At 40.9% G+C, this 27,004-nt stretch overlaps 1 protein-coding gene across 1 annotated transcript in view; it reads left to right on the top strand.

Annotated features, from left to right (window-relative positions):
* The window catches only part of UIMC1 (ubiquitin interaction motif containing 1), a 134,923-nt gene extending 113,330 nt beyond the window's left edge, over positions 1-21,593 (top strand). Inside the window, exons 11-15 of the mRNA XM_059917782.1 lie at positions 15,725-15,809; positions 17,919-18,090; positions 19,422-19,485; positions 20,570-20,612; positions 21,131-21,593. Of these exons, the coding sequence (XP_059773765.1) occupies positions 15,725-15,809; positions 17,919-18,090; positions 19,422-19,485; positions 20,570-20,612; positions 21,131-21,341 (575 nt within the window). The 3' untranslated portion in view covers positions 21,342-21,593. The remainder of the gene's footprint in view (positions 1-15,724; positions 15,810-17,918; positions 18,091-19,421; positions 19,486-20,569; positions 20,613-21,130) is intronic.
* The last annotated feature ends 5,411 nt before the right edge of the window (positions 21,594-27,004 follow it).

Below are 27,004 nucleotides of genomic sequence, written 5' to 3'. Positions count from 1 at the left end.
GGACATCCTTGTCTTGTTCCTGATCTTAGAGGAAATGCTTTCACTTTTTCACCATTGAGAATGATGCTTGCTATGTGTTCGTCGTATATGGCTTTTATTATGTTGAGGTAGGTTCTCTCTGTGCCCACTTTCTGGAGAGTTTTTATCATAAATGGGTATTGAATTTTGTCAAAAGCTTTTTCTGCATCTATTGGGATGATCATATGGGTTTTCTCCTTCAATTCATTAATATGGTTTATCACATTGATTGATTTGCATATATTGAAGAATCCTTGCCTTCCTGGGGTGAACCCCACTTGATCATGGTGTATGATCCTTTTAATGTGCTGTTGGATTCTGTTTGCTAATATTTTGTTCAGGATTTTTGCATCTGTGTTTATCAGTGATACTGGTCTGTAATTTTCTTGTGATATCTTTGTCTGGTTTTGGTATCAGGGTGATGGTGGCCTCGTAGAATGTGTTTGGGAGTGTTCCTCCCTCTGCAATTTTTTTGGAAGAGTTTGAGAAGGATAGGTGTTAGCTCTTCTCTAAATGTTTGATAGAATTTGCCTGTGAAGCCATCTGGTCCTGGACTTTTGTTTGCTGGAAAATTTTTAATTACAGTTTCAATTTCAGTGCTTGTGATTGGTCTGTTTATATTTTCTAATTCTTCTTGGTTCAGTCTTGGAAAGTTGTACCTTTCCAAGAATGTGTCTGTTTCTTCCAGGTTGTCCATTTTTATTGGCATATAGTTGCTTGTAGTAGTCTCTTATGATCCTTTGTACTTCTGCGGTATCAGTTGTAACGTCTCCTTTTTCATTTCTAATTTTATTGATTTGAGTCCTCTCCCTTTTTTCTTGATGAATCTGGCTAAAGGTTTATCAATTTTATCTTCTCAAAGAACCAATTTTATTGATCTTTGCTATTGTTTTCTTTGTTTCTATTTTATTTATTTCCTCTCTGACCTTTATGATTTCTTTCCTTTTACTAACTTTGGGTTTTTTTTGTTCTTCTTTCTCTAGTTGCTTTAGGTATAAGGTTAGATTGTTTATTTGAGATTTTTCTTGTTTCTTGAGGTGAGATTGAATTGCTATAAACTTCCCTCTTAGAACTGCTTTTGCTGTGTCCCATAGGTTTAGGGTTGTTGTGTTTTTGTTGTCATTTATTGCTATGTGTTTTTTGATTTCCTCTTTGATTTCTTCAGTGATACCTTGGTTGTATATTAGCGTATTGTTTAGCCTCCATGTGTTTGTGGTTTTTATAGTGTTTTTCCTGTAATTGATTTTTCTTTTAAATGCCCTTGGTATTGTTTTTTTTAAAACTTATTTATTTTAATTTATTTATATTTGGCTGTATTGAGTCTTCGTTGCTGCACGCAGGCTTTCTTTAGTTGCCGTGAGCGGGGGGCTACTCTTCTTTGTGGTGTGCAGGCTTCTCATTGTGGTGGCTTCTCTTGTTGCGGAGCACAGGCTCTAGGCACACGGGCTTCAGTAGTTGTGGCATGCAGGCTCTAGAGTGCAGGCTCAGTAGTTGTGGCACACGGGCTTAGTTGCTCCACAGCATGCGGGATCTTCCCGGACCAGGGCTTGAACCTGTGTCCCCTGCATTGGCAGGTGGATTCCCAACCACTGTGCCACCAGGGAAGCCCTCCTGTAATTGATTTCTAATCTCATAGCCTTGTGGTTGGAAAAGATGCTTGATACAATTTCAGTTTTCTTAAATTTTCCAAGGCTGGATTTGTGACCTAAGATGTGATCTGTCCTGGAGAATGTTCCATGTGCACTTGAGAAGAAAGTGTATTCTCCCGTTTACAGGTGGAATGCCCTATAAATATCAATTAAATCTATCTGGACTATTGTGTCATTTAAAGCTTGTGTTTCCTTATTTATTTTCTGTCTGGATGATCTATCCATTGGTGTAAGTGGGGTGTTAAAGTCCCCCACTGTTATTGTGTTACTATTGCTTTCCCCTTTTATGGCTGTTAGCTTCTGCCTTATGTATTGAGGTGCTCCTATGTTGGGTGCATAAATCTTTATAATTGTTACATCTTCTTCTGATTGATCCCTTGATCATTATGTAGTGTCCTTCCTTATTTCTTGTAACAGTCTTTATTTTAAAATCTATTTTATCTGGTATGAGTATTGCTACTCCAGCTTTCTTTTGATGTCCATTTGCATGGAATATCTTTTTCAACCCTTCACTTGCAGTCTGTATTTGTCCCTATGTCTGAAGTGGGTCTCTTGTAGACAGCATACATATGGGTCTTGTTTTTGTGTCCATTCAGCGAGCCTGTGTCTTGGTTGGAGCATTTAATCCATTTACATTCAGGATAATTATCTAGATGTATGTTTCTGTTACCATTTTCTTAATTGTTTGGGGTTTGTTTTTGTGGGTCTTTTTCTTCTCTTGTGTTTCCCACCTAGAGAAGTTCCTTTAGCATTTGTTGTAAAGCTGATTTGGTGGTGCTGAATTCTCTTAGCTTTTGTTTGTCTGTAAAGCTTTTTATTTCTCCATCAAATCTGAATGAGATACTTGCTGGGTAGAGTAATGTTGATATTTGGTTGTAGGTTTTTTCCTTTCATCACTTTAAATATATCCTGCCACTCCCTTGTGGCCCTCAGAGTTTCTGCTGAAAAATCAGCTGATAACTTTATGGTGATTTCCCTGTATGTTATTTGTTGCTTTTTCCTTGCTGCTTTTAATATGTTTTCTTTGAACTTAATTTTTGTTAGTTTGATTAATATGTGTCTTGGTGTTTTTCTCCTTGGGTTTATCCTGTTTGGGGCTCTCTGCACTTCCTGGACTTGGGTGACTATTTCTTTTCCCATAATAGGGAAGTTTTCACCTATAATCTCTTCAAATATTTTCTCAGACCTTTTCTCTTTCTCTTCGGCTTCTGGGACCCTATAGTTCAAATGTTGGTGTGTTTAATGTTGTCCCAGAGGTCTCTGAGACTGTCCTCATTTCTTTTCATTGTTTTTTGTGTATTCTGCTCCTCGGCAGTTATTTCCACCATTCTATCTTCAGCTCACTTATTTGTTCTTCTGTTTCAGTTATTCTTCTATCGGTTCCTTCTAGTGTATTTTCCATTTCAGTTATTGTGTTGTTCATCACTGTTTGTTCTTTTTAAATTTATTTATTTATTTATTTATTTTTCACTGTGTTGGGTCTTCGTTGCTGCGCCTGGGCTTTCTCTAGTTGTGGCGAGCGGGGGCTATTCTTCGTTGTGGTGTGCAGGCTTCTCATTGTGGTGGCTTCTCTTGTTGTGGAGCACAGGCTCTAGGCGTGCAGGCTTCAGTAGTGGTGGCTCACGGGCTCCAGAGCTCAGGCTCAGTAGTTGTGGTGCATGAGCTTAGTTGCTCTGTGGCATGTGGGATCTTCCCATACCAGGGCTCAAACCCGTGTCCCCTGCGTTGGCAGGCGAAGTCCCAACCACTGCGCCACCAGGGAAGTCCCCATCACTGTTTGTTCTTTATTTCTTCTAGGTTCTTGTTAAACATTTCTTGTGTTTTCTTGATCCATGCCTCCATTCTATTTCTGAGATTTTGGATCATCTTTACTATCATGACTCTTAATTCTTTTTCAGGTAGGTTGAGTATTTCCTCTTCATTTATTTGGTCTCATAGGTTTTTACCTTATTCCTTCATCTGTAACATATTTTTTTGTTGTCTCTTTCTTTTTTATTTTTGATGGGCGTGGCTGTGTTCCTGTCTTGCTGGTTGTTTGGCCTGAGGCGTCCAGGACTGGAGTTTGCAGGCAGTTGGGTAGAGCCGGGTCTTGGTGCCGAGATGAGGAACTGCAGGAGACCTCACACCGATTAATATTCCCTGGGTTCTGAGGTTCTCTGTTAGTCCAGCAGTTGGACTTGGTGCTCCCACCGGAGAAGCTCAGGCCTGACCCCTGGCCTGGGAACCAGGATCCTGCAAGCCATGTGGCGCAGCAGGAAAAAAAAAAAAAGGCAACAAACAAAAAGGAGCAGAACAATAACAAAGAATAAAAAATAGAGTAAAACTAGAAAAATAAAAAATGTATTAGAAAAAGTAAAAATATAAATGAAACAACAATAACAAGGCATAACAGAACCACAACAGCAAAAAAAAAAAAAAAAAAAGCCAGAAAAAGCCTTGGCATTGGGGGTGGGGGGGGTGCTTAGGCTTAGGACCTGTGCAGCCAGAAAAGGCCTTGGCGGGGGATACAGAGCCTAGGCTCAGGACCTGCACAACTGGAAAAGGCCCTGGGGGGTGGGGGGGACAGGGCTTAGGCCCAGTGTGGCCGGAGGGGGCCCCAGAGAGCAGAGGTTCAGGCCCGGGATCCCAGCAGGGTCACTGGGGCCTGAGCGGGCAGGGGAAATGCTGGCTGAGTTCCCCTCCGATACCCCGAGGGTCTCTCCCTGTCCCTGCTGTTCCCGTCGCATGAGTGGGCTCCTCCGGACACGGGAACCCCTCCCCTCCCCCAGCTGCCCCTCAGGAACGCCAGCCCCGTCCGACCTCCACTTCTACCCCCTCTCCCTACCACATCCTACCTGGTCACACAGGGGTTCCTCCCGTCCTCTTAGGTGTCCAGGGTCCCCCACCAGCACCTGGTAGGTGCCCTAGTTGTGAGGAGACGTGAACTCTGCGTCCTCCTACTCCACCATCTTGACTCCGCTGCCCATGGTCTCCTGTTCTAAACTATAATTTCTGGAAACTTCTATTTTGATTTGAGGCTTGATCAGATTCCGTTTAGATTTTTTTTTGACAAGACTAGTTCATAGGTGGTATTATATATTTCATACTGCATCAGATTGTGAGAAACATACTGTCTGGTTGTCTTTCTTTTATGATGTTAAGATTGACTAGTGGGATCAGCCTAATCCATCCATTAGAAAGCCCAGCTTTCAGCTAATAGTCATTGATGATCATTGCCCAGATCTGTTATTTGATTAGGGGTGTCTCTCAATATTAAAATAATTTTTTAAATTGTAAGAGTAGTCTATGCTCATTGAAAAAAATTTGCAACATAGAAAGATAATCATCCAAAAATAACCACCCCCCTAATTCCCCTACCCCAATTACAGTTAATATTTTGGTGTATTTCCTTTCAGTCTTTATTTTGAATTTCTGCATAGTATTTCATTCTGTATTTGAATACTGGGTTGTTTAAAATTTTCATTATTATAAATAATGCTTTGATAAAATATCTTTGTCTTATGATCTTGTCTAAATGCAGATGATTCCCTCAGAGTAGATTCCCAAATTTTAATTCATGGGTCAGAAAATATGAATTATTTAAAAATTCTATATATATATTGTCAGACTGCTTAAATAAAAATGCCAGCTGTTAAAGAAAAAGATTGTGCTATAAAATTATGCACAAGTATTAGTAGGAGCTAGACAAGTGACTGTTTTTCTAAGGTCTCTAAATTATTCAGTACCTCATAGATTAAGGAATTTTGTTCATAAAAATATAATGGTTGTATACCCTTTATTTCTATATCCTAAGTAGGAGTTTATGGTTTAAGGGTTTTTCTCAGTATTAATTCTTTCCTTGAAGTCTCAGGGTGGTGGAGGCACTGCCAAGCTTTTTTTTTTTTTTTTAATTTATTTATTTTTGGCTATGTTGGGTCTTTGTTGCTGAACGCGGGCTTTCTCTAGTTGCAGCGAGCAGGGGCTGCTCTTCATTGCAGTGCGTGGGCTTCTTATTGCTGTGGCTTCTCTTGTTGTGGAGCATGGGCTCTAGGCGCGCGGGCTTCAGTAGTTGCAGCAGGCGGGCTCAGTAGTTGTGGTGCACGGGCTTAGTTGCTCCACGGCATGTGGGATCTTCCTGGACCAGGGCTCGAACCTGTGTCCCCTGCATTGGGAGGCAGATTCTTAACCGCTGCGCCACCAGGGAAGCTCCAAGCATATTTTCATATGAGTACTTTTGCCTTCTATGGAAAAGTGTTGAGGAAACCAGGCTAACACTTCAAATGCAGGGGTCAGCTACAGCAGCAGTAAAGACTAAGGTCAAGAGCTCAACATTCAAGTGTACCTTCTTGAGAAAGCAAGCTTATCTCTAAACTTGAAAGGAAATTGCTACAACTTGAGTAGGGACAGGGCGCTTGTGTGGCTTCTCTGCAACAAAGAGGGCAGTTTGGTATTGTGGTACTGGCTTTGGAGTCTAACAGACTTGGAATCATATCTTAGCCCAGGTATTTACAGGATTGAAGCCTCTGAGCCTTTATTTGTTCATCTGTTTATTGGACCTCGTGATGCCTGCGTTTTTTAGGGTTGCTTATACTTAGGAAGTATCAACATAGTCATTAGGATTTTTTAGTTAAAAGCTATCACTAGTAGAATAAGGTTATTAAGTCTAGTACCTGAGAGAATAAGAATTTGTTTATTGAATGGAATGAGGCATATAGGGTCTTTTTATTTCAAGAGTATTTCAAATCAAGCTGAAGGGACATTTTCATCTAAGTTATAAAAATATTCTATTCTTAAAGCCAAGAAAAGATTCCACCGAACTTGTGAATAAGAAACTACAAATTGATTCATTAAATATACACTTAAGGGCTTCCCTGGTTGCTCAGTGGTTGGGAATCCACCTGCCAGTGCAGGGGACATGGGTTCGAGCCCTGGTCCGGGAAGATCCTACATGCTGCGGAGCAACTAAGCCTGTGTGCCACAACTACTGAGCCTGAGCTCTGGAGCCCACGAGCCACAACTGGAGCCTGTGCGCCACAACTGCTGAAGCCCACACGCCCTAGAGCCCGTGCTCCGCCCCAAGAGAAGCCACCACAATCAGAAGCCCATGCACCGCAAGGAAGCCCCCACTTGCCACAACTAGAGAAAGCCCACACGCAGCAACGAAGGCCCAATGCAGCCAAAAATAAATAAAAATAATAATAATAAAAATTATTTTAAAAATATACATTTATATCGAGTGTCAATTTTATGCCAGGAATATGGAATACTGAAGTGATTAAGAAACAGTATGCTGGGGGAAATAAATAGGTAAAGCAATAATTAAAATGTTGTGTGAGAAATACTGTGATGTATGCATGTAGGGTCTTGTTCAGTTGTAGAGATTGGGGCCTTCTTGGATCCGGGAAGGCTTCCTGGCTACTGCCAACTGGTAATGGTGGGCCTAAGTTATTCTTGGATCAGTATGGTAGACAGACTAGAGGGATTGAGATTAGATAGAAATAAGGAGACAAGTAATGAAGCAGTGTCATGGGAGTGGACAGATTTGAGAATCTTCTGGTGAAAGAATCAATCAAACTTTGTGACTGAGGGTCGGGATGAATAAAGGCAACTTTGACTTAGGTTTTTGCCTAAGCCCACTTAGCACTTACAATTCAGTGGGGGAAAATATGTCTTTTCAAGAAATGGTGCTGGGACCACTTAATATCCACATGCAAAAGAAGAAATTGAACACCTACCTCACACCATATACAAAAAATGTATTGAAGACGTAAATGTAAGTACTAAAACTATAAAACTCCCTTAGGGGTAATTTTTTTTTTTTTTAACAATTCCTTTTTGAATTTTATTTATTTATTTATTTGGCCACACCGTGCAGCATGTGGGATCTTAGTTTCCTGACCCAGGATCGAAGCCGCATCCCTTGCATTGGAAGCAGAGAGTATTAACTGCTGGACTGCCAGGGAAGTCCCTAGGGGTAAATTTTCATGACCTTAGATTTGGCAGTGGATTCTTAGATATGGCACCAAAAGCACAAGCAACAAAAGAAAAAAATAGTTAAATTGGACTCCATCAGAATTTAAACTGTTGTGCATCAAAGAACACTATCAAGAAAGTGAAAAGAAAACCTGCAGAATGGGAGAAAGTATTTATAAATCATATATCTGATAAAAGTCTAGATTTCAGAACATATACAAAATTCTTACCACTCAACAACAAAAAGGACTCAGTTAAATCAAAACACTTGCGTAGACATTTTCCCTAAGAATATATACAAATTGCCAGCAAGCACATGAAAAGATGATCAACATAGTTAATCATTAAGGAAATGTGAGTCAAAACTATGAGATACTACTTCATCCCCACTAGAATGGCTATTAAAAAAATGAAAATAAATGTTGGTAAAAATGTGGAGAAATTGGAACCCGGGTACACTGTTGGTGGGAATGTAAAATGGTGCAGCTGCTATGAGAAAAAAAGGAATGAAGTACTGTTACATGCTACGATATAGATGAAAACATATGTTAAGTGAAAGAAGTCAGTCACAAAAGCCCACATATCGTATGATTCCATTTATAAGACACGCCCAGAATAGGCAAATACATAGAGACAAAAAGCAGATTAGTGGTTGCCTAGGGCTGGGATCCTGGGGGGGAAAGGAGAATGACTGCTAATGGGAACCGGTTTCTTTTTTAGTTAATGAAAATGTTATAAAATTGGTAGTGGTGATAGTTGCACAACTCTGTGAATATACTAAGAATAAACTAAGAGCCATGAACTGTAATTCAGTGAATTATATAATATGTAACTTTATCTCAATAAAGGTATTATATTGAAACAAAAAAGAATAGTGACAGCAGAGTCAGGATGGATATTGAAAGTTTGAAGATAGCAGAGAAGATGTGAAACAATCTCTGGGAGAGTAGAATAACAATAAACAATAAACTGACTGTGGAGACATATTAGGATTGCTAGGCTGTATTGAGGGGCCACTTGAGGTTTTTGGTCTTAAATATAATGTGAGCACCGTCAGCACTATTGTGCTGCTTAGGTAGGGACACATAATAGATGGAGAATTGGATTTAACCAAAATTGGGGTTTGCTAGGGAGTACAATAGAAATTAGAAATAAGTTGAGAAAATATTCAGGGGAATGGTTGGTAGAATAACCTTGAGATCTAAGTTAAGTAAGAAGGAAAGTGAGGACATGACAGGATGATGGACAGTGAAAAGGTGATAGCCTGGAATTAGACATCCTAGTGGGGCTGAAGGATTATTGGAGTTAGGGTATTAGAAGGAGTGAGTTGGAAAAGATAGGTGGTGGTGATCTTGGAAGTGGCATGATTATTATTGACAAGCTCAGTCAGGGTTCCTCATTGGAACCACAGAACACAGAAAATGAATCGAATGTTTTCCTTACTTCTCCCAAGGATGGTACATAACTGGTTGGTACTATTCTAGATGCAGAGGACAGAGGTTAATGTATTACATACAATGGATGCCTGAGGACATTAGGCTTACTTCTCTCTCAGAAATCCCACTTGAGAAAGGCTGAGATGGTATGATCCATGGGAGCTGATAGCCAAAAGGTAAAGGAAGTGAGAGGACAGATGATGAATCACAGCTTAGGTTGAACTACAGAAACTGCAACTTTCATATTCTTCAGTCTAATATGTACGTATTAAAATCACCAAGAATGATGGCAAGACTGGCAAAAAGAAAGACAGCAAGTGATATGTTAAAATTTTCAACGAATGGCCAGGAAAGGGGGTGGCGTGGGTGACCAGGAGGATAGTAGATGACTTCTTCAAGGTGGAGTAGCAGGCGTAGCAGAATGGTTTGTGCTTCAAACTAGGTTTTCCAGTAGTCTGGAAGCAACAACGAGGAGTAAGAGGATACTTACCCCACCTCCAGGTCAGTGGTATTGTGTTGTAAGGAAGAAGAAACAGCCAGTACCTGAGAAGGTACAAGGAGAAGCAGTACGCTCAGAGGACAGCCATCTTTCAGTTCGAGCAAGAAGATGAAGAGAACTTCCACAGAGAGGGTTAAGAATGTCGAGGATTTTTTGGATCACTGACCCAAATTCCAGAGGGCAGAGTCATTTTGAGAGCAGGAGTGGGAGACTGAGTCATATTAGAAAAGTGCTCCCAGATGACGGATTAGAGTCGTGGGATGAGAATCTAGGTGGTGAGAGAAGCTATGGGAAGCTTGAATTTCTTGGGGGTGTCCAAGGTAAACAGATTTAAGGGAAGATAGAATTAGTCCTGTTTATCTCCGCAGTGCTAGTCAGTGGAACTGTCTGCAGTGACAGAAATGTTCTTTATTAATAGACTCAAACATGGTAGCCACTAGTCACATGTGGCTATTGAACGCTTGAAATGTATAACTTATGTGATGAAGAGCTGAATTTTAAATTACATTTAGGGGGCTTCTCTGGTGGTGCAGTGGTTAAGAATCCACCTGCCAATGCAGGGGACATGGGTTCGAGCCCTAGTCCGGGAAGATCCCACGTGCCACGGAGCAACTAAGCCTGTGCACCACAACTACTGAGCCTGCACTCTAGAACCCGTGAGCCACAACTACTGAAGCCTGTGCACCTAGAGCCCATGCTCCGCAACAAGAGAAGCCACCGCAATGAGAAGCCCGTGCACCGCAATGAAGGGTAGCCCCCACTCATCACAAGTAGAGAAAGCCTGCGTGCAGCAACGAAGACCCAATGCAGCCAAAAATAAAATAAATTTATTAAAAAAAAGAAGAATAAATAAATTATATTTACTTCTAATTAAGTTTTAAATTTAAATAGCCACATGTCTCAGAATGGTAGATAATGGTTAGTTCTATTGATAGCCTTTTTGTTGGGACTACTCTCGTAGGGAAGGCTGGCAGCATTGAGGCAGGCAACATGCAGGTGGAGCAGGCCTTCCCTTTTTCCTCTAACATCCCACTGAGAAAGTGCTAAGTTGGAGGATTGGCGGTCTTAGCAGGAACATGAACAACTCTGTGGCCTCCCATTATTTTCTGCTGATGTGGTTTTGAGGTTGAGGGAGACAAACTGAGAGTAACTACTGTCATTCTGCCAAATCTCTCTTCTTTGTATATATAATTTTCATTTAACTCAGGGAGCCATTGTCTTCACTGTTTATAGTTCAAGGCCATATGTTTTTATTTTTGATTGCTTGTCTACTTAGGGTTTTGGAAATAAGTGTGCTGATGTTTACATAGTATTGGTAATTGTTCTGTAATGCTTTGGTTATTTACTTGTTCATTTTGTTTGTACAAATTAGTATGGGAACCACTTAAGACTAAGACCTAACGCAAATTACAGACAGGCTGGTAGGTGTGTTCTAAAGATGGGCCTAAATCTTTGGCTAAGACTAAGAAATAAATTTGGAAGACTAATAATGAGAATTATGTAATAATAAACAACGAATGATAATCTGAGTGCTTTCTGTGGGCTGAACACTCTTACAACTTATTTGGATTATTTGATGTGATCCTTACCAAAACCCATAAAGATAGATGCTATTATCATGTCATTTTGTGGGTAAGTCACCTGATACTCAGAGAGCTTAATTAACTTGCCTAAGGGAACACAGCTAGTCGAGTCCTAGCTTGGAGACCATTTTGTCCAACTCTAAAGTTGGTGCACATTATTCCACTGTGTGCCACTGCTTCTTTGTATCTTAACAGTGCCAAGCCAAGTCTGAAGTGCAGTTCCTTAGGGCGTTTTCCATCCAGTGGTATATAAAGGCCTGAGTTAATGGTCGTAGGTTTATAGGTGGCTCTCTCAGCTCTCAGTCATGTTCCTCCTTTCTGTTCTGCATACCTTGCCCAGGTAGTTGCTTTCCTGGTAGTTGTCTTCAGACTCCATCGTTCCCTTTTGAAATCTTTGGCTGTTGTCACCAGCAACTAAGTTTTTGGATTTAAGTTTCATACTAAATTCTCTGCCTGCAGCTTAGTTAAAATGGCTCTCTCAACACTTATAAATCAGAGTAGCAGACTCCTTTAGAGCAACTTACACCTTTCTTCTTTGTAGGGGCAGTAGTTTTTAAAGGAAAAATGTAGCAGTAAGGGCCAGTCCGGTCTGCTCTGATGATAACATTTAATAATAGAATTAGCATGTAAGTCTCAGCCATCTGCCAAGTCTCTTTTCCACCTGCCCACTTACCACTTATCACTTCCTCTTTTCCCTCTTACCCTCTTTTTCTCTTTCCCTTTACCCTCTCATTTCCCAGGAGAGCAGCCTACTCGTATAGAAGAACATATATTTCTTTAAAGTAAAGCTCATATTGCATTTCTGGTGCCATATTTCTTTGTTATTTTAGCTTTGTGATCTTGGTCCATTTATTTCATCATCTATAAAAGAGAGCTAGCGATATATGCCTTGCAGGACCGTTGTAAGGATTAGAGATTATGTTTTTTAAGTCCCTGGCACAGAGAAGATTCTCATAAAACAAGAGCCCCTCTTTCCTGTGAATCCATTGCTATGATTTAAATTGACAAGTATTTATTAGCATCTAGTCTGTGCTAGACTCTGCTGGGGATGGTGAAGAGATCAAGACAAAACCCAGAATCTCTGAATTCAGAAGGTTGTGTGATGTAGAAAGGAGACTGACATATAAACAAGTAACAGAAATGTGCTAGGTGCAGAGGTATACATAAAGTGCTATAAGCAATTAATTCCTTTTCCAGCCCTGTCTGTGGAGTGGTTTCCAAGTATTTCTTTTGGGAAAAATACTTGGTAGTCAAGATGAGTAATAAATAGAAAGAGAGAGAGAGGGAAAAAAAAAAACAACCCTTAGAGGTTTCTGTAATCAGAGATGCAAACATTTTAAGAATTGATTTCAGCAAGGCACTTGATAAAATCTCTCATAAAGTCCTTGTACATAAGATGGAGAAATGTGGGCTGGCTGATAGAATAGGAGGTGGATTTTGAAGGTGGTTATACAACTATGTCCAGGATGTTTTTCTCCTGCAGTACTTTATTTTTATTTATAAAATCTCTGGGTTGGAGGGAACCTTAGAAATAGATCATCTACTCTAACTTGTGCCTAAGACCTTGCTGTGACCTGATCTCTTTTTCTCCCTTTGAATTTTTTTTTTCATACCTGTGATTCATTTATTTTGTAACTGGAAGTTTGTGCTTCTTAATCTCCCTCACCTCTCTCTCTCCTCCCCCCACAGCCCCCACCCCCCACCTCCCTGGCAACTACCTGTTTGTTCTCTGTATTTACAACTCTGTTTCTGTTTTGTTATGTTTGTTCATTTGTTTCGCTTTTTATATTCCACATATAAGTGAAATCATATAGTATTTGTCTTTGTCTGACTTACTTCACTTCGTATAATACCCTCTAGGTCCATCTATGTTGTTGCAAATGGCAAGATTTCTTTTTTTTTTTATGCCTGAGTAATATTCCATTGTGTGTGTGTGTGTGTGTGTGTGTGTGTATATATATATATCTATATATATATATCTATCTCACCTCTTCTTTATCCATTCATCTGTTGATGGATACTTAGGTTGCTTCCATATCTTGGCTATTGTAAATAATGCTGCAATGAACTTGTGGTGCATATATCTTTTCGAATTAGCATTTTTATTTTCTTCAGGTAAATACTAGCCCTTTTAATTTTTAATTCAATAGTACAGAAAACTATATAGTGAAAAACATGCCTGCCTCCTCTTCCAGTCCCCAGGTGTCCCTGTCATCCTCCCTAGAGATAAGACACTATTAATAGTTGCTTCTGTGTATGATCATGTTTTATTATATGTATCTCTTTACACCTTGTATTATAGTTATTTGAATGTATGTGCTGTCTCCCTTAGTAAATTGTAAGCTCCTTAAGAGCAAGAACCATGCCTCGTAATTTCCTGTATCTCCCCAAACTCACACATTGAAGATTCTCAATAAATATTTGCTTGATTAAGTATTTAAAAGAAATTTGGACTAGGGGAAGACAGGCTTCTCTGGTAACATGCCACAGTTTTCTGTGTCCTTGGCCGTATCATTAACAGTCATTTTTCCCCAGTGACTTGGATGAACATAATAGAAAGCATGCTTGTCATATATGCAGATGACACAAACCTGGAAGAGAGAGCTGATAACATCAGATGACAGAATCAAGACTTCAGATGATCTCAACTGACTGGAATGTTCAACTGAAAAGAATAGGGATAAATATAAAGTCCTGTTAAAGCGGAAACATACCCAACAACTTAGTTACCCAAGTAAAGAATTAGGAGACCTGTCTTGATAACATTTTTGAAGATGATTTGGGAGGATAGGGGATAGATCTTAATTGCCTTTACGCTCAATTTAAGCCAGTAGAATACCAGGATTGTCAATAAAGTAAACACAGCCTTGGCTGAATTAGTAGAATATGAGTCCAGACAAAGCAGCTTGTGGTTCTTGTGTTCTCTTTACTGGTCAGACTGCTTGTTGGAATATTGGGTCCATTTTGGGGTGCCACACATAAAAGACTGACAAATTGGGGTGTATGTAGAGGAGGTTAACTAGGAAGGTAAAACATGGGTATAGGAATCAGACAGATCTAGACTCTGTTCTGGGTTCTTCTTACTAGTTGTGATAGCTTGGCAAAGTCAGTTCCTCTGAGTTTGTTTTCATATGTTTAAAATAGGGCAGAATAATAATACCAATCTCCAGAGGATCATTAAAAGGATTAGAGCTACCCTAGGCCCTCAAAGGTTCTGCAGTCCAAGTCTTATTAGTGATTGGTTTAATGACTAGATATAGTACCTTTTTTGAAGGTGGTTACATTTTAGTGGGTCAGACATCTGAGTAAAACCAAGATTGTAATGCAGCTTGTTAAGTGTTCAAAGAGCTGACTTGTGGAAAAGGGGGTAAACTTACTCATACAGCCCCCAGTAAATGCAGATTAAGCCAGAATTGTTGTGTAGCAGTAGAATGGGTTTCCCTAGGAGGAAGTGACTTCTCCTCAGTGAATGGATATAGTCGAGACTGTATAATCACTTGTCAGGGATGCTTATAGAGGCATTTATATGAGTGGGAGGTTGGACTAGAAGGATAGGTAAACTATGGCCAGCCAGGAGTCAAATGTAGTCAGACATCTGATTTTATAAAGTTTTATTGGAACATACCACATCCAGTTATTTATAATGTTGTCTATGGCTGCCTTCCTGCTATAATTCAGAGTTGAGTAGTTATGACAGAGACCCTATCGCCTTCCAAGCCTAAAATATTTACTGTCTGGTCCTGTACAGAGAAATTTTGCTAACCCCTGGTCTAGGTAAATGCTTCACAACCTAAATTATTTTGTGGACTGATAAGCTTTCTAAATTCTCTGTCATGGGGATGTCAAGTGTCAGGAGGGACAAAGGCAATATTTGAAGTGAGATGGTCACAGTTCTTCTTGTTAACTCCAAGGAATGAAGACTGGAAAACCGTTGGTTAATTAACTTCCAAGACGCTTTAAGAGAGTGTGATTTTATAAACAGACAGCTTTTGCTATGAGAAAAGTATTTGTATGCCACTTGGGCTAAAGTTGTATATACCCACTAGAATTAGGAGGTGGTCCTAGTGTAGTGGAAAAGACTGGTTGTGTTAACTGTTCTGAGCTCTCATTTTCTCACTTGTAAATGGAACACTTTTCAGAGTTTTGTAAAGATTGGAGCTAATGTGGGCACTCAGATGTAGCTGTCATTGCTATATATCATAAAGCATCTTACTGGAGTATATGTGTCACAAAGACAGAGTTTTCAATGGGAAAGTATAAATCCTTCCCCCTAGTGCTGCAAGTTAGGATAGTACACAAAAACCTTTCTTGGTGTGGACTAGATCTTTAGAGCTAATGGCAAATAGAGGAAAAATAGATCTCATTAGCAAATATGGGACTATCTTGTTGCTGGCAGTTTCAGTCCATATTATGCAAGTAATATTCTCTGTACTAGAAAGGCACAGGTTTCCCAGACAGTCACCTCTCCCAGTGGAATAGGATTTTAAACTTTTCTTCTTCAAGTACATTTTGTCTTTTATATTTAGAGTCTACTGCCAACTAACAGTTTTTCTTTTTTTGTTTTGTTTCTTCTTTTTTTGTTGAAAGTGTTGACTCAGAGACAAAAAGAGGCTAAGAGAAAGAGCAAGAGTGACAGTGGGACAGCTGCTCAGATTTCCCTAGACATTGACAAGTAAGTAGGTATACTGTGTTTATGGAGCTCTTGCTTATTAACACATACCATCACTTAGACCGAATAAGAGACCAATTTCTCTCTTACCCTGGGTTTCTTTGGCCTGGCAATCACTTTGTTGCTTTAATGCCTGTATTTCTTTTTCGTATTCCCAGTTTATGTCAGCATAGGTGGGTGGCCTCTGCATCCCTTTTTGTTACTCTGAAAAGACCCTGCCACCCACTCCACTTCCACATTGCTCTTAGCTTTCTGTTTTCTTTGAATTTGCATATTGGTGTTTGGTGCTTTGGGGAAGCAGTGAGCTATTTTGCAATGTAATGGTGCAGAAGTTGAGTTGCAAGAAGTTGGGCAATATTGAAGACTTCCTTGGGTTGTGGGTTGCAGCTTGACTAAGAAAACACATTCATTACAAAGGGAGGCAGGGGCAAGGGGTGGGTCAGGTATAAGTGCTGTCTCCTGAAAGTAAAGACATCACCAACAATACATTAGAGCAGTTAGTCATTAGAAACATTTATCTTTGAAACATAGATCTTATCGTAGACCCTAAATTTCATGGCTGCCTTCCCTAATCCAGTTGAGCAGAGCTCCACCTGCTCCTTTTGGAATCCTGCTGTCATGCAGTCATTTTTCTAGGACTGTATTCATCACACTATTGCAGAATTTTTTTCCTTTCGTTTTTGACATTTCTGTCTCCGTGGCTAGTCTGTGAGTTACTTGAAGGCAGATACTTGCCTTCATTCATGTTTATATCCCCGGCATCTAATAAAATATGTGTGAGACAGCAATAACAATAATACCTGTTTGTTGAGCTCTTAATATTTTGTGCCAGCTGCTGTGCTGGGTGCTTTATTTACTTTGTAACTATCACAATAGCTGATAAGGTAATATTCTTTCTTTTTTAAAAATAGATATAGAAACCGAAGAGAAATTATACGTAACTGGTTAAGATCATGTGGCCAGAATTGGCAAAGTCTACCTGACTCAAAAACTTGTGCTTCTTTTACAGTGCTGCTGTCTCTCATGTAGTAGGGGCTTAATAAATGCTTTTTACATTAATTAATAAACCTTGAAAGGTACACTAGTCTAGCTTTTCTCATAAGTCAGAGTTTTACTTGTATTCTCTCTAATGATTAATTACTTGAGAGACTTATTTCTCCTATTTTAAAGACCCCCTCCAGAGAAATTTTTCCTTAAAGGCAATCTAAATCTTTCTGTAGTAACCGAATAGCAACGGCCAGAAGGAGAAGCTTTGGAAAGTTTTCTTTAGCTTCTTAAAACTAAGATGATTTTATGAGTCAGGCAGACCTGGCTTCTGACAGTTATTAGCTATAGGACTTGGAGGAGAATAGTACCTTCCTAATAGAGCCCACCAATTAATTGAGAAATTGTGTTTAAAGGGCCTTGCACCAGTTCCCACCACAGAGAAAATACTTCATAAATGTTCATTTTCTTCCTTTGTCTCCAGTGATTCCATTTTTACTGATGCCTAATAAACCTTACCTCAGGGACACAATTTCCTCTCTTTCCACAAACTCTATGATTATAAAAAGATAAAAATAACTGTATATATGAAGTTATGCAAAAGCCTTTGGCAGAACCACATGGTTTAGTAACTTCCTAGTGGGTGTTGCAGGTTGTAGAATTAAGGAAGTCAGCATATAGACAGACTTGATCTACTAATCAGACAAGTTCATCTACCATGGTAAAAATGTCATTTTGATTCAATGCTCTTGGTGTTCCCTTTTCTGTCTAAATTTTAACTTCCCTTTGAAGAAAATGATTACACTTAATTTGAGAAGAGTTTGACTGAAGTCTGGAGAGCAATTAGCATTGTTTGAGATAGTTAGAAGAGCTGATTTCATTATCATCCCACTGCCACAACAGCAGGGTAAGAGAAACAGCCAGGGAAAACCACTAATCACTCAGTCCTTTTGATTGGCATTGGGTTAGTTTTATTGGCGATCCTGCTGAGCAAATCTGCTTTGGTTGACATGTCTTCTTCACGGAATAACTTTAACACATAAAAACACAATTTGAGACGTATCTAGGAGCACAGAGGCAAAAGCAAATCTTAAAACTGCCTTTTCTCTCTTTCTTCTGATTGGCTAGGAATGAGAAGTGTTATCTCTGTAAATCCCTAGTCCCATTCAGAGAGTATCAGTGTCATGTAGAGTCCTGTCTCCAGCTTGCAAGAGGTGACCAAGGAGATGGGCCTGAAGAGAGTGATAGAGTATGCTCAGCTGTGGAGGGGAAGCGTCCACAACGGCTGAGGAACCCAAAGGTATGTGTGGAGTGTTTTAGGAAAGGTTACCTAACCCTCCACAGTTCTGTTCTGGGCTTTTTTCCTCCCTCCTTCCTTCTTCTGTTTATCTTGAAACAGGATTTGTGCTTTTTTAAATTATTTTTTCTTTTAATTAAAAAGTAATATATACTCATTGTAGAAAATATGGGAAGTTCAAAAAAAAGTATGAAGAATCGGGAAATTATCATCCATAAGTTAGTTACTCAAAGGTGACATCTTCTAGTATTTTGGCCTATTTTTTTCTAGTCTTTTTTTAATGCATTTTAATGTAATTGACACCATACTATATATGTATATATATACATATGTGTACATATGTATACTTGTATATGCATATGTATATATACACCATACTATATATGTACATATATACATATGTGTACATATGTATACTTGTATGGGCATATGTATATATACACTTACCATTGTAACATAAACACCTTCCTGGGTTTATTTTTAAGCTGTTTTTTAAATTACTCTTAATGTTTGTATCACACAGTCAGTTAACCATTCTCATATTATTGGACATTCACATTGTTTCCAGTTCTTCTGTATTATAATTATTTTTCAGAAAGTATATCCAGTTGTATACCCACTGCCAGGAACATACAGTCAACTCTGTTGAACACCTCATGTGCCTAGCCTTATTCGGAAACTGTAGGATCTGGTCCTGGTCACTGGGAAGATGTGCTTTCTGGGCTTTGTGATTAGAGATCAGGAAGAGCATGTCTTGGCTTAGAGATCAAAGATAAAGCAGCAGCTCCATATCCTAGGCTTACTGACATAGCAATCACTGAACACTAAGATGGAGAAGCCATTATCTGTCATGATGAAAAAAAAATATGAAGAAAAGTATGAAGAATCAGGGGAAATTATCTTTTCCTTATATGAATGGGGTGATGTTTAGGTGGTAATTTGGAGTTAGGGCTTACGGGTATGTGCTTATACCATAGAGCTAGTTTTTTCTCTGTCATCGCTGCCTCTAGAAGCTAACTTGAAGCTGTTATTTTCTATTTTAAATCTCTCCAAATCTATCATAGGTCAAAGGTTACTGTTCTCTAATATGATCTTGGTGGAATAATTTGCCTTGACTCTGGTATCCATTCTTAGATATATTCTTGGCATAAAGATGTATTCTTTTAATCATATTTGCTTTTTTACTGTATACCCTCATTTATTAGAAAGCAAAAGACTTCCCTACAGCTGTGCCCCTACACCTCTTCTCTCCTGGAGATAGGTGTGATCTGGGCTAAGGAAGTTGTATTTTAGACTCTCTGTATAACCCTTTCATCTATTTTTCTCTGTCACAGGAAAAAGGCTTCAAGGAAGGCCGACTCCTCAGTCTCTTGGAACAGTCTGAGTACAAGACCACAGGTGAGGATCTCAGGACCAGTTTTCTGAGCTTCTGTCTGAGGCCATCTAGTAAAAATAGCCACTACCAACTCCCCTGACTTTTTGCTAGAGTTATGTGGGTGCACATTTGACCCAGTCAGCCAGCCTTTGAGAATTGGTCTAGATCATCTCTCCTTAAGGAAGATGAAATACTCTGTCTTATTTATCATGTGTTTTGTTTCAGCCTCTATAAAGCTTGAACTTTCTACTGCCTTTTGAACTGGGGAAAACACATTTCCAAATCAGAGGGGAATGTGGTACAAGCCCTAAGTACCTCCTAAAGGAATAGGCATTGAAAACTAGTCATTACTGTCCTCTCCTAATGTTTTGTGCATCATTCATGTTACCTTTAGCATAGTGTCTCAACCTATGCTCCTGAGGGACTGTAGGAAGTAATTCTGTCTCTGTGCCTAATATTTAAGGAGGAGTAGAGTGGATTGTTTAAGAGCATTGCATAGAGTTGGTAATACCAACTTCATAGATTGAAAGGATTATATCTAGTAAAGCTCCACACATATTCCCTGACGTAGGTAGGCTCTTGATAAATGTTAGCTGCTATTATTACTGTTGTTGTTGTTAATAGTTGCTATTGTTAAAATTTACTAGATGTAGGTGGAAGAGGAACTTTTTGCTTAGGTCTGGTGAGATTTGCTTCCTATCTAGTTCTAATAGTTCATTCCCAACAAGCAAATGTGTTGTGCCTTCTGATGACTATAAAAAGGCAACCTCTCTGAGCCCCATAGCCTGCTGCCTTTAGGTCAGCAGGTTGTGAATCTCTTCAGGTAGCAGATTTCCCTTGGCAACTCCTTGTTGCTCAAGTCCAGATTTGAAGTAGATTTATTCAGTGGTTATTCATTCAAAAGTGTTCACCTCTGTACTTTTGCAGCTAAGCCTGTTGGATGCTAATGCTCACTCACATTCCATTGGTCTGGGGATTGGGGATCTGAGCTACCTGGGTAAGCCTGATGAAGAGCAGTGCCCAGGACATAGGAAGCACACGATCAGTGAAAAGTGTTATGATTACAACACCACTAACAACATTATTACTTTTTCTGTCCTATCACAGATGCGGAGATAAAGACCAAGTTTTCAGAAACAGGAGCCTTCAGGTGAATTGGGGTGTGCATTGAAGTGTGGCTGTCATCAGTTCTAGAAAAGTACAGCCCTGGTCCTGTGTTCTGTGTATAGTGTGATATTCAAGCTGTTGAAGTAGAAAACTGTGGAACTGTGTGACTGCTCTCTGTATAACTCTGTGCCTGCCATATATCTGGGCTGAGAATTGGATAACTACCTCAGTTCATTCATGGTGTCAAAACAAGCAGAGGAAAAGCTGTCTTACTCCTCTTTGCCTCTTTATCCCCACCCAACCCTCGTCTTCTGACTTAAAATTCAAGCAGCTTGGGGATTTGGGTCTGAATCCGCATTTCCTTACTGCCCAACTGTGTGGCTTTGGGTATATGATTTACCCAGTGTCCTCATCTGTGAAAGGGAAATGATAGTACTTATCTGATTGGATTATTCCAAAGATTACATGAACTAATAGTACATGTAAATACCCCTGGTACACATACTTAGTGCTTATTAGTAGGTGTATATTGAATTCTGATTTTTTTCTCCTTCTCTCTAGGGTGCCTTCACCAGGGGTAGAAGAGGCAGGTTGCAGCAGAGAGATGCAGAGTTCCCCTGCACATCTCGACTTAAATGAGTCTCCCATCAAGTCTTTTGTTTCCATTTCAGAAACCACAGATTGCTTAGTGGACTTTAAAAAGCAGCTTACTGTCCGGTCAAGTAGCCGGACACGGACCAAAGCAGGCAGAGGAAGAAGGAGGAAATCCTGAATTTCTAGGGTCCAAAGGTTGACAAAACCATTAACAATAGGGGTGGGCCATGTTCATTAAGCCTTAGTGGTCTCCAGTTCATTGTTATGCAAGTTTTGGCCCTGCAGTTTCTACCACCAGCACCCATTCAGTGTTCTGGTTTTTATGTTTTCTATGAGCTATACAGACAACTGTGTGTAGTGTTCTGTTTTATAACAGTCTGTTTGAATTCACTTATGGTTAAAAAGAAAATTTATCTATGTTTGTATGAAATCTTATTTCAATAAGATGGAGATTTTCCTTTTTTTCTCTGGGCTTAGGGGAGGGATATTTTAATTATGGAGCTAGTTCTCAGACTCATAAATTGCATGTTTCGGAATGAGTTCCATTACTGGTCTCTGACATACTGCCTATATTCACAGAATGTGTAGTGCACAGTTCTGAACACTGTGTGGTTACTCTTTTGACTTTCTCTGACATCATTCTGGAAGATGCCAGGGCATTGAATTCTACTTCTATTCTGCTGTCCTTACCATTCAGTGACTTGTCATTTCATCTTGCTGCCTCACCCAGTTAAGAATTCTCAGCCAGAGCATAGGACCTTTGAGGGATATGTCTGACCATTCTTGCCAGGAATTTGTAAGTGAACTCTCAGTTATTAGTTCCTATACAATTACTTTTTCTTCCTAGATTAACCAGTGGGGATGCCTTGCATATTCATCTGCTAAAACTGAGATTGGTTCTCTTGCCATCAGAGGTCATAGCAGCAACAGGAAATAACTTCTGTTTCAGTTCATTAGTAGAGGAGTACACATTCTCAACCACATTACCCAGGAGCTTCCAGTGAAGAGCAGAGATGTGGTCTATGCTCAGTGCACAGGCAGACTCCAAAGATGAGAGGATGTTGAATGGCAGAAGCAACTGCCTGAGGGAGATGACCAAACAAGGATGTTGAGAAAGCTAGCTTTGGCCCAAGTTGATTTGAAGATATAGTGGGAGATGGTATGAGGTGGCTGCCGACCAGGAAAGGATCCTGGGACAAGATAAACGGGGCACCACTCACACTCTCCTAACTTCTGATTTACCAAGTCCAAAATTTTCTTTTCCTTTATTTTAAAACAAACATGAAGTGTGTGTTAGACTGGGGAGTTCAGAGATAGCTAGATGTAAGGCACAGCACAGGCCTTTAATGCATTGTTCCCTGCCTAGCTGCCTTTGCACACAAGCTCTTTGAGTTAGAAGAAGGCAGGATGGCAGGCTCACTCTCTATTCCTTCCATGTCTTGGTGTTGGATGGCACTGACGTTGTGGCCAGCATCACATTAATATTGCTGTTATTTTTTGAGCAATTGCTATGGTTCAGGCAATGTGTGTAGCTTCTTCATTTAATCCTCACAGCAACCTTATGAGGTAGGTATTATCCTCCCCAATTTTCAGATGAGGAAACAAAGGTTCAGAGTAACAAATAAAACCACTTTTTGTCCATGGAAGTGAGACCACAGTGCCCTGCCTCATCAGTCCTAATGAAAATGCTGTATTTTGACTCTAGTATTGATTATTTTCCTGTTTTCCTTCTGAGAAATAATTTGTCCCATCAACTTAACTCTCACTAGTTTTCTCTCAGTAAATGGCAATTTATTGGAGGTAAAGTTCCATAAACAGGGATGTTTATCTCTCTGCCTGAAGATAAGAAGAGATAAAGGGTGATTCTAGAAAGTGAATTATTTAACTTAAAATTGAGCGGTCTCCCTAGAACATGGATCAGTGGCAAATTGCTGGAGGAGGGTGTGGATCAGCAGGACTAGTACTGGTCGGCTTATTTATTAACTAATGTGGAGTCAGGGGAAACAGCCATCTCCCCAGGCCCTCCCACCTTGTCTTTGGTAAAAGCTGCTCATTAGTCTCATTCTCCCAATACCAGTGGTTTTGTGGGAGGGGCCTTAGTAAGGCAATGAAGAGACAAAGTCAGTGGAAAGAGTATGACATCAACCTGAGTCTGAACCCCTGCTTCTGATACAAGTTAACCTCTGTGAGACCTAGTTTCCTTTTCTATAAAATGGGAAAAATCTTACAGGGTTCTAAGGAGTAAGATAATGTGGGTAAAAGCACAATATCTCATAGAAGGTGAGTGAATGGCAGCAGTCGTTACTCAATGTAATGCTAGTTTTGTATGTCGTAAGTAGTGTTACAGTGAGAGGTGGAAAAGCCAGAGAGAGGTGAAGAGCAGATGTGAGAGGATACAGTTCGAGTACCTTAGTTCCATCAAGCACCAGCCTTCCACAGCAAGCTCAGGTGTTTAGAGCTTGCCTAGGAACCCTGGGTTTTTGGGTTTTGTTTCTTGTTTTTGTTTTGCTTCTTCCAAAAGATGGGAAGCAGCTGTTCTGATGATGTTGTCAACTCATGAAGAGCTGGGAAGCTCCAAGAACTTCAAAAGCTATTGTGATAAATTGGGAAAGAGAAGGTAACTTCTGTGTTAGGCACTGTGGTTGTGTTATTTCATTTCATCCTTATAACAACCCTCTAGCAGAGGCTGTGCCTTGTCCATTTCCCCTGGGCACTCACTGTTCTATTACATACCCGCAGGATCCTTTTGCAAGAACCTGTAAACTCTCTGCCTTAGCACTTCTCTAGGCTAGTGTGTGGCACAGGCTGGGAGTGCCAGGGAGTGAGGGCCCCTGAGGCAGCCATCAGCCAGTAAAAGATGGAAGTTGGAGGATAAATTCTCCAGCTTCCTCACCTCAGGTGGATGCATTCTACCTGTCTCCCAGAATTCCCCTGTGGGATTGAGCCTCAGTGGCTCCCAGCAGCAACTTAATTATGTATGCTCTATTGGCTTCCTTCCCTTCCTATCTCACTTCCAACTCCCCTGTCAGTGCTTCCTGGATCAGGCTGGGACTAGGGTGAGGGGCCCTCACTCTTGGGTTCATGTAAAGGCAACGTTGACACTTGTGTGAACCTAAGGGATTCTCTATATTTTATAGCTAGGCACTTCACATGCATTGCCCTAATCCTAATCCTGGCCTGATTGCTTCCCAATTAAACCTTTTGCACTCAAATTAGGTCTGCTTCTGGAGGAGCCCAACCTAAGGCATTAGTCTCCGTGTTTTATGCATGGAAAACAGGCTCAGAGAAGTGAAGAAATTCACCTAGGTCATACAACTAGTAACTGAGATGGGATCCAAACCCAGGTCTGTCTGACACCAGTGCTGATTCTCTCTACTATACCACACTACCTCCTACTTCCCACTTGAGTCACAAAACTCAATGGAAATTTTAAGTTTGGGTGGGCTCATTCTCACCTGTGAGGCAGAGAACTGTGGCCCTAAGTTGATTTAGAAGATGGGAATTGGGGTGAGGGGAAGGCAGGTAAGTAAGTAGATGGTAGTACCAAGTGGGAAGATGGAAGAATGTATAAACCCAGAGTGGAAAGGCTGCTGAAGCCATATGTACCAGGAAGGCAGGAAGAGGTTACTTATTTCCTCTCAGTTTCAAAAGCCCTGGACTATTGAGGTTGTGGGAGAGCTCTTCAATTTAACAAAAATTAACTGATATCTATCCCATGTTAGATCTAGAACTGGGCCCCGGGACGCCAAAGATAAATAAGAATCATTCTTTGGGAGCCCATAGTACAGTGGGGGGAGACAAACAGATTCTTTTAATAGACTGTAGTCTATGCAATGATACAAGGAGATCAAGACACTATGGGATCAATAGGCTGCTACTTGGCTGGGATTAGGGCCAGGAGGAGCTTGTCTGGGAAGGCTCCCAAGCGGTGGCCATGTCTGAGGTGTAATTTAAAGGATGAGGAAAAGTTAGGTGAAAAGGCTGGAGAGCACAAAGGGAGAGTCATTCCAGACAGATCAGCGTAAACAAAAAACTAACAGAAGCAGCTTGATGGGTATAGGAGAGCTGCAAGGCACATTGGAGTAAAAGGGCATGGAGGGAATAGCAGGAAGCTTATTGGGGCCTGTGTGCCTGGCCGTGGGGCACTGTCAGCTGTGAGAAGCAAGCCTGTGAGCAGATCGGAGCAGGGAGGGCCTGACTGTCTTCCCAGCCGTGGTACCTGGGCTACAGCCCACCTTTCCCCCAGTTAACTGCCTCTCCCCATTCCTTAGTTCTTCCTGGACAGCTGAAGATTGGCACTAAGGGGCTATGAGGAGCCTTGTGAGGACTTGTCCTTCCCTTTTTTGGTCAGTGGCCATCTGGTGTCTGAAGAGAGCTGCTCATCCTTGCTATGCCTCTGCTACTCCTTGCTGTGCCTCTGCTACAGTTACGGCTGTCATAGTTGTTAACAGATCTCAAGCCCAGACTGCCTCCTCCCTCCGTAGGCCCTGACACAGACCTTCCCTGACGCTCTACCTAGGGTGCTGGGACCCCTGCTGCTGGGGAAATAGACATAGCTTTCTAGAAACACAGACAAAGAGCCCTGGCATTGCTTGTCAGGGGTGTATCCTCACCCCGGCTCAGGAGACTGCAAACTGACTGTCAGCATGAATCACATTCACATTTAGTTCCATATTGTCTCCCCACTAAGAAGTTGAGAGAGACTGGAGCCCCAGGCTAGGCAGGATGCTATGTTGTGAATGATGGCCAGTCTATCCTCCCCACCCCCATTCCCAATCTCAGAGCCTACATGCCTGATTGCTACACAGTGAACTGTGCAGAAGGGCTGATATGTGGCATGTTTCCAGGCCCAGTTATGCCAAAACTGATTCAACAGCCATCATCCCTGGTCTCCATCCTGGTGTCATGTGGAGGCAGAGTACTGTTTATGGTTAACGGTAGGGTTACTGTTGATGAGATAGCCTGGAGTTTTAAAGTATCTGCTCACAAATTTCCCTGGAATGAAAATTGGTGCAGTGTGTCTAGTCTCCTACCATGGCGAGTATCTTAGTCCATTTGGGCTGCAATTAAAAAGTACCACAGACTGAGTGGCTTATAAACAATAGAAATGTATTTCTCACAGTTATGGAGGCTGGACGTCTGAGGTCAGGGTGCCAGCCTGGCCAGATGGTCAGATGAAGGCCCTCTTCCACGTTGCAGACCGCGAACTTCTTGTATCCTCACATGGCAGAAGAGGCAAGGGAGCCGTCTGATGAGGGTACTAATCCCATTCATTAGGGCTCCACCCTTATGACCTAATCACCTCCCAAAGACCCCACTTCTTAATACCATCACCTTGGGCATTAGGTTTTCAACATAAGAATTAGGTGGGAGGGGAACAAAAGTATTTAGACCACAACAGTGGGCACAGTGATACCCCAACTTTCTGTACATTCAAGAAGACTAGTTCAGGGAAACCAACTTGGTGGCCAACAGCCCCACTGCAGCTGAGATTCCTCTTCCCCTTCTAGTAGAGAAGCCCATGGTGTGAACCTACTCTTCCTCCTCGGCCTGGAGACTAAAGGCTGAACTCCACAGCCTGGCTGCCTCCTCTCCCACCATGTGTCCTCACCTACATGTATCCTCTTGAGGTCCTTGGAGCTGCACCCCAATTCCATGAAGGTGCCTTGTGCTCCACAATTCTGTACATGCAAGGACATACTGCCACTCTTCCTTCAGGGCTCAGCTTCCTCAACTTCTTCTGCCCACTCTGGGGCAGAGTTAGCCTCTTCCTCTTGTGCTCCCATATCGCCTCTTGTTCATTTAGTAAGTCCTTACACATTTTGGAAAATTGTCCATTGG

The sequence above is a fragment of the Balaenoptera ricei genome, chromosome 3, assembly GCF_028023285.1.
Source record: "Balaenoptera ricei isolate mBalRic1 chromosome 3, mBalRic1.hap2, whole genome shotgun sequence".
NCBI classification, from domain to species: Eukaryota; Metazoa; Chordata; class Mammalia; order Artiodactyla; family Balaenopteridae; genus Balaenoptera; species Balaenoptera ricei.
This window is presented reverse-complemented; position numbering and strand designations above follow the sequence as displayed.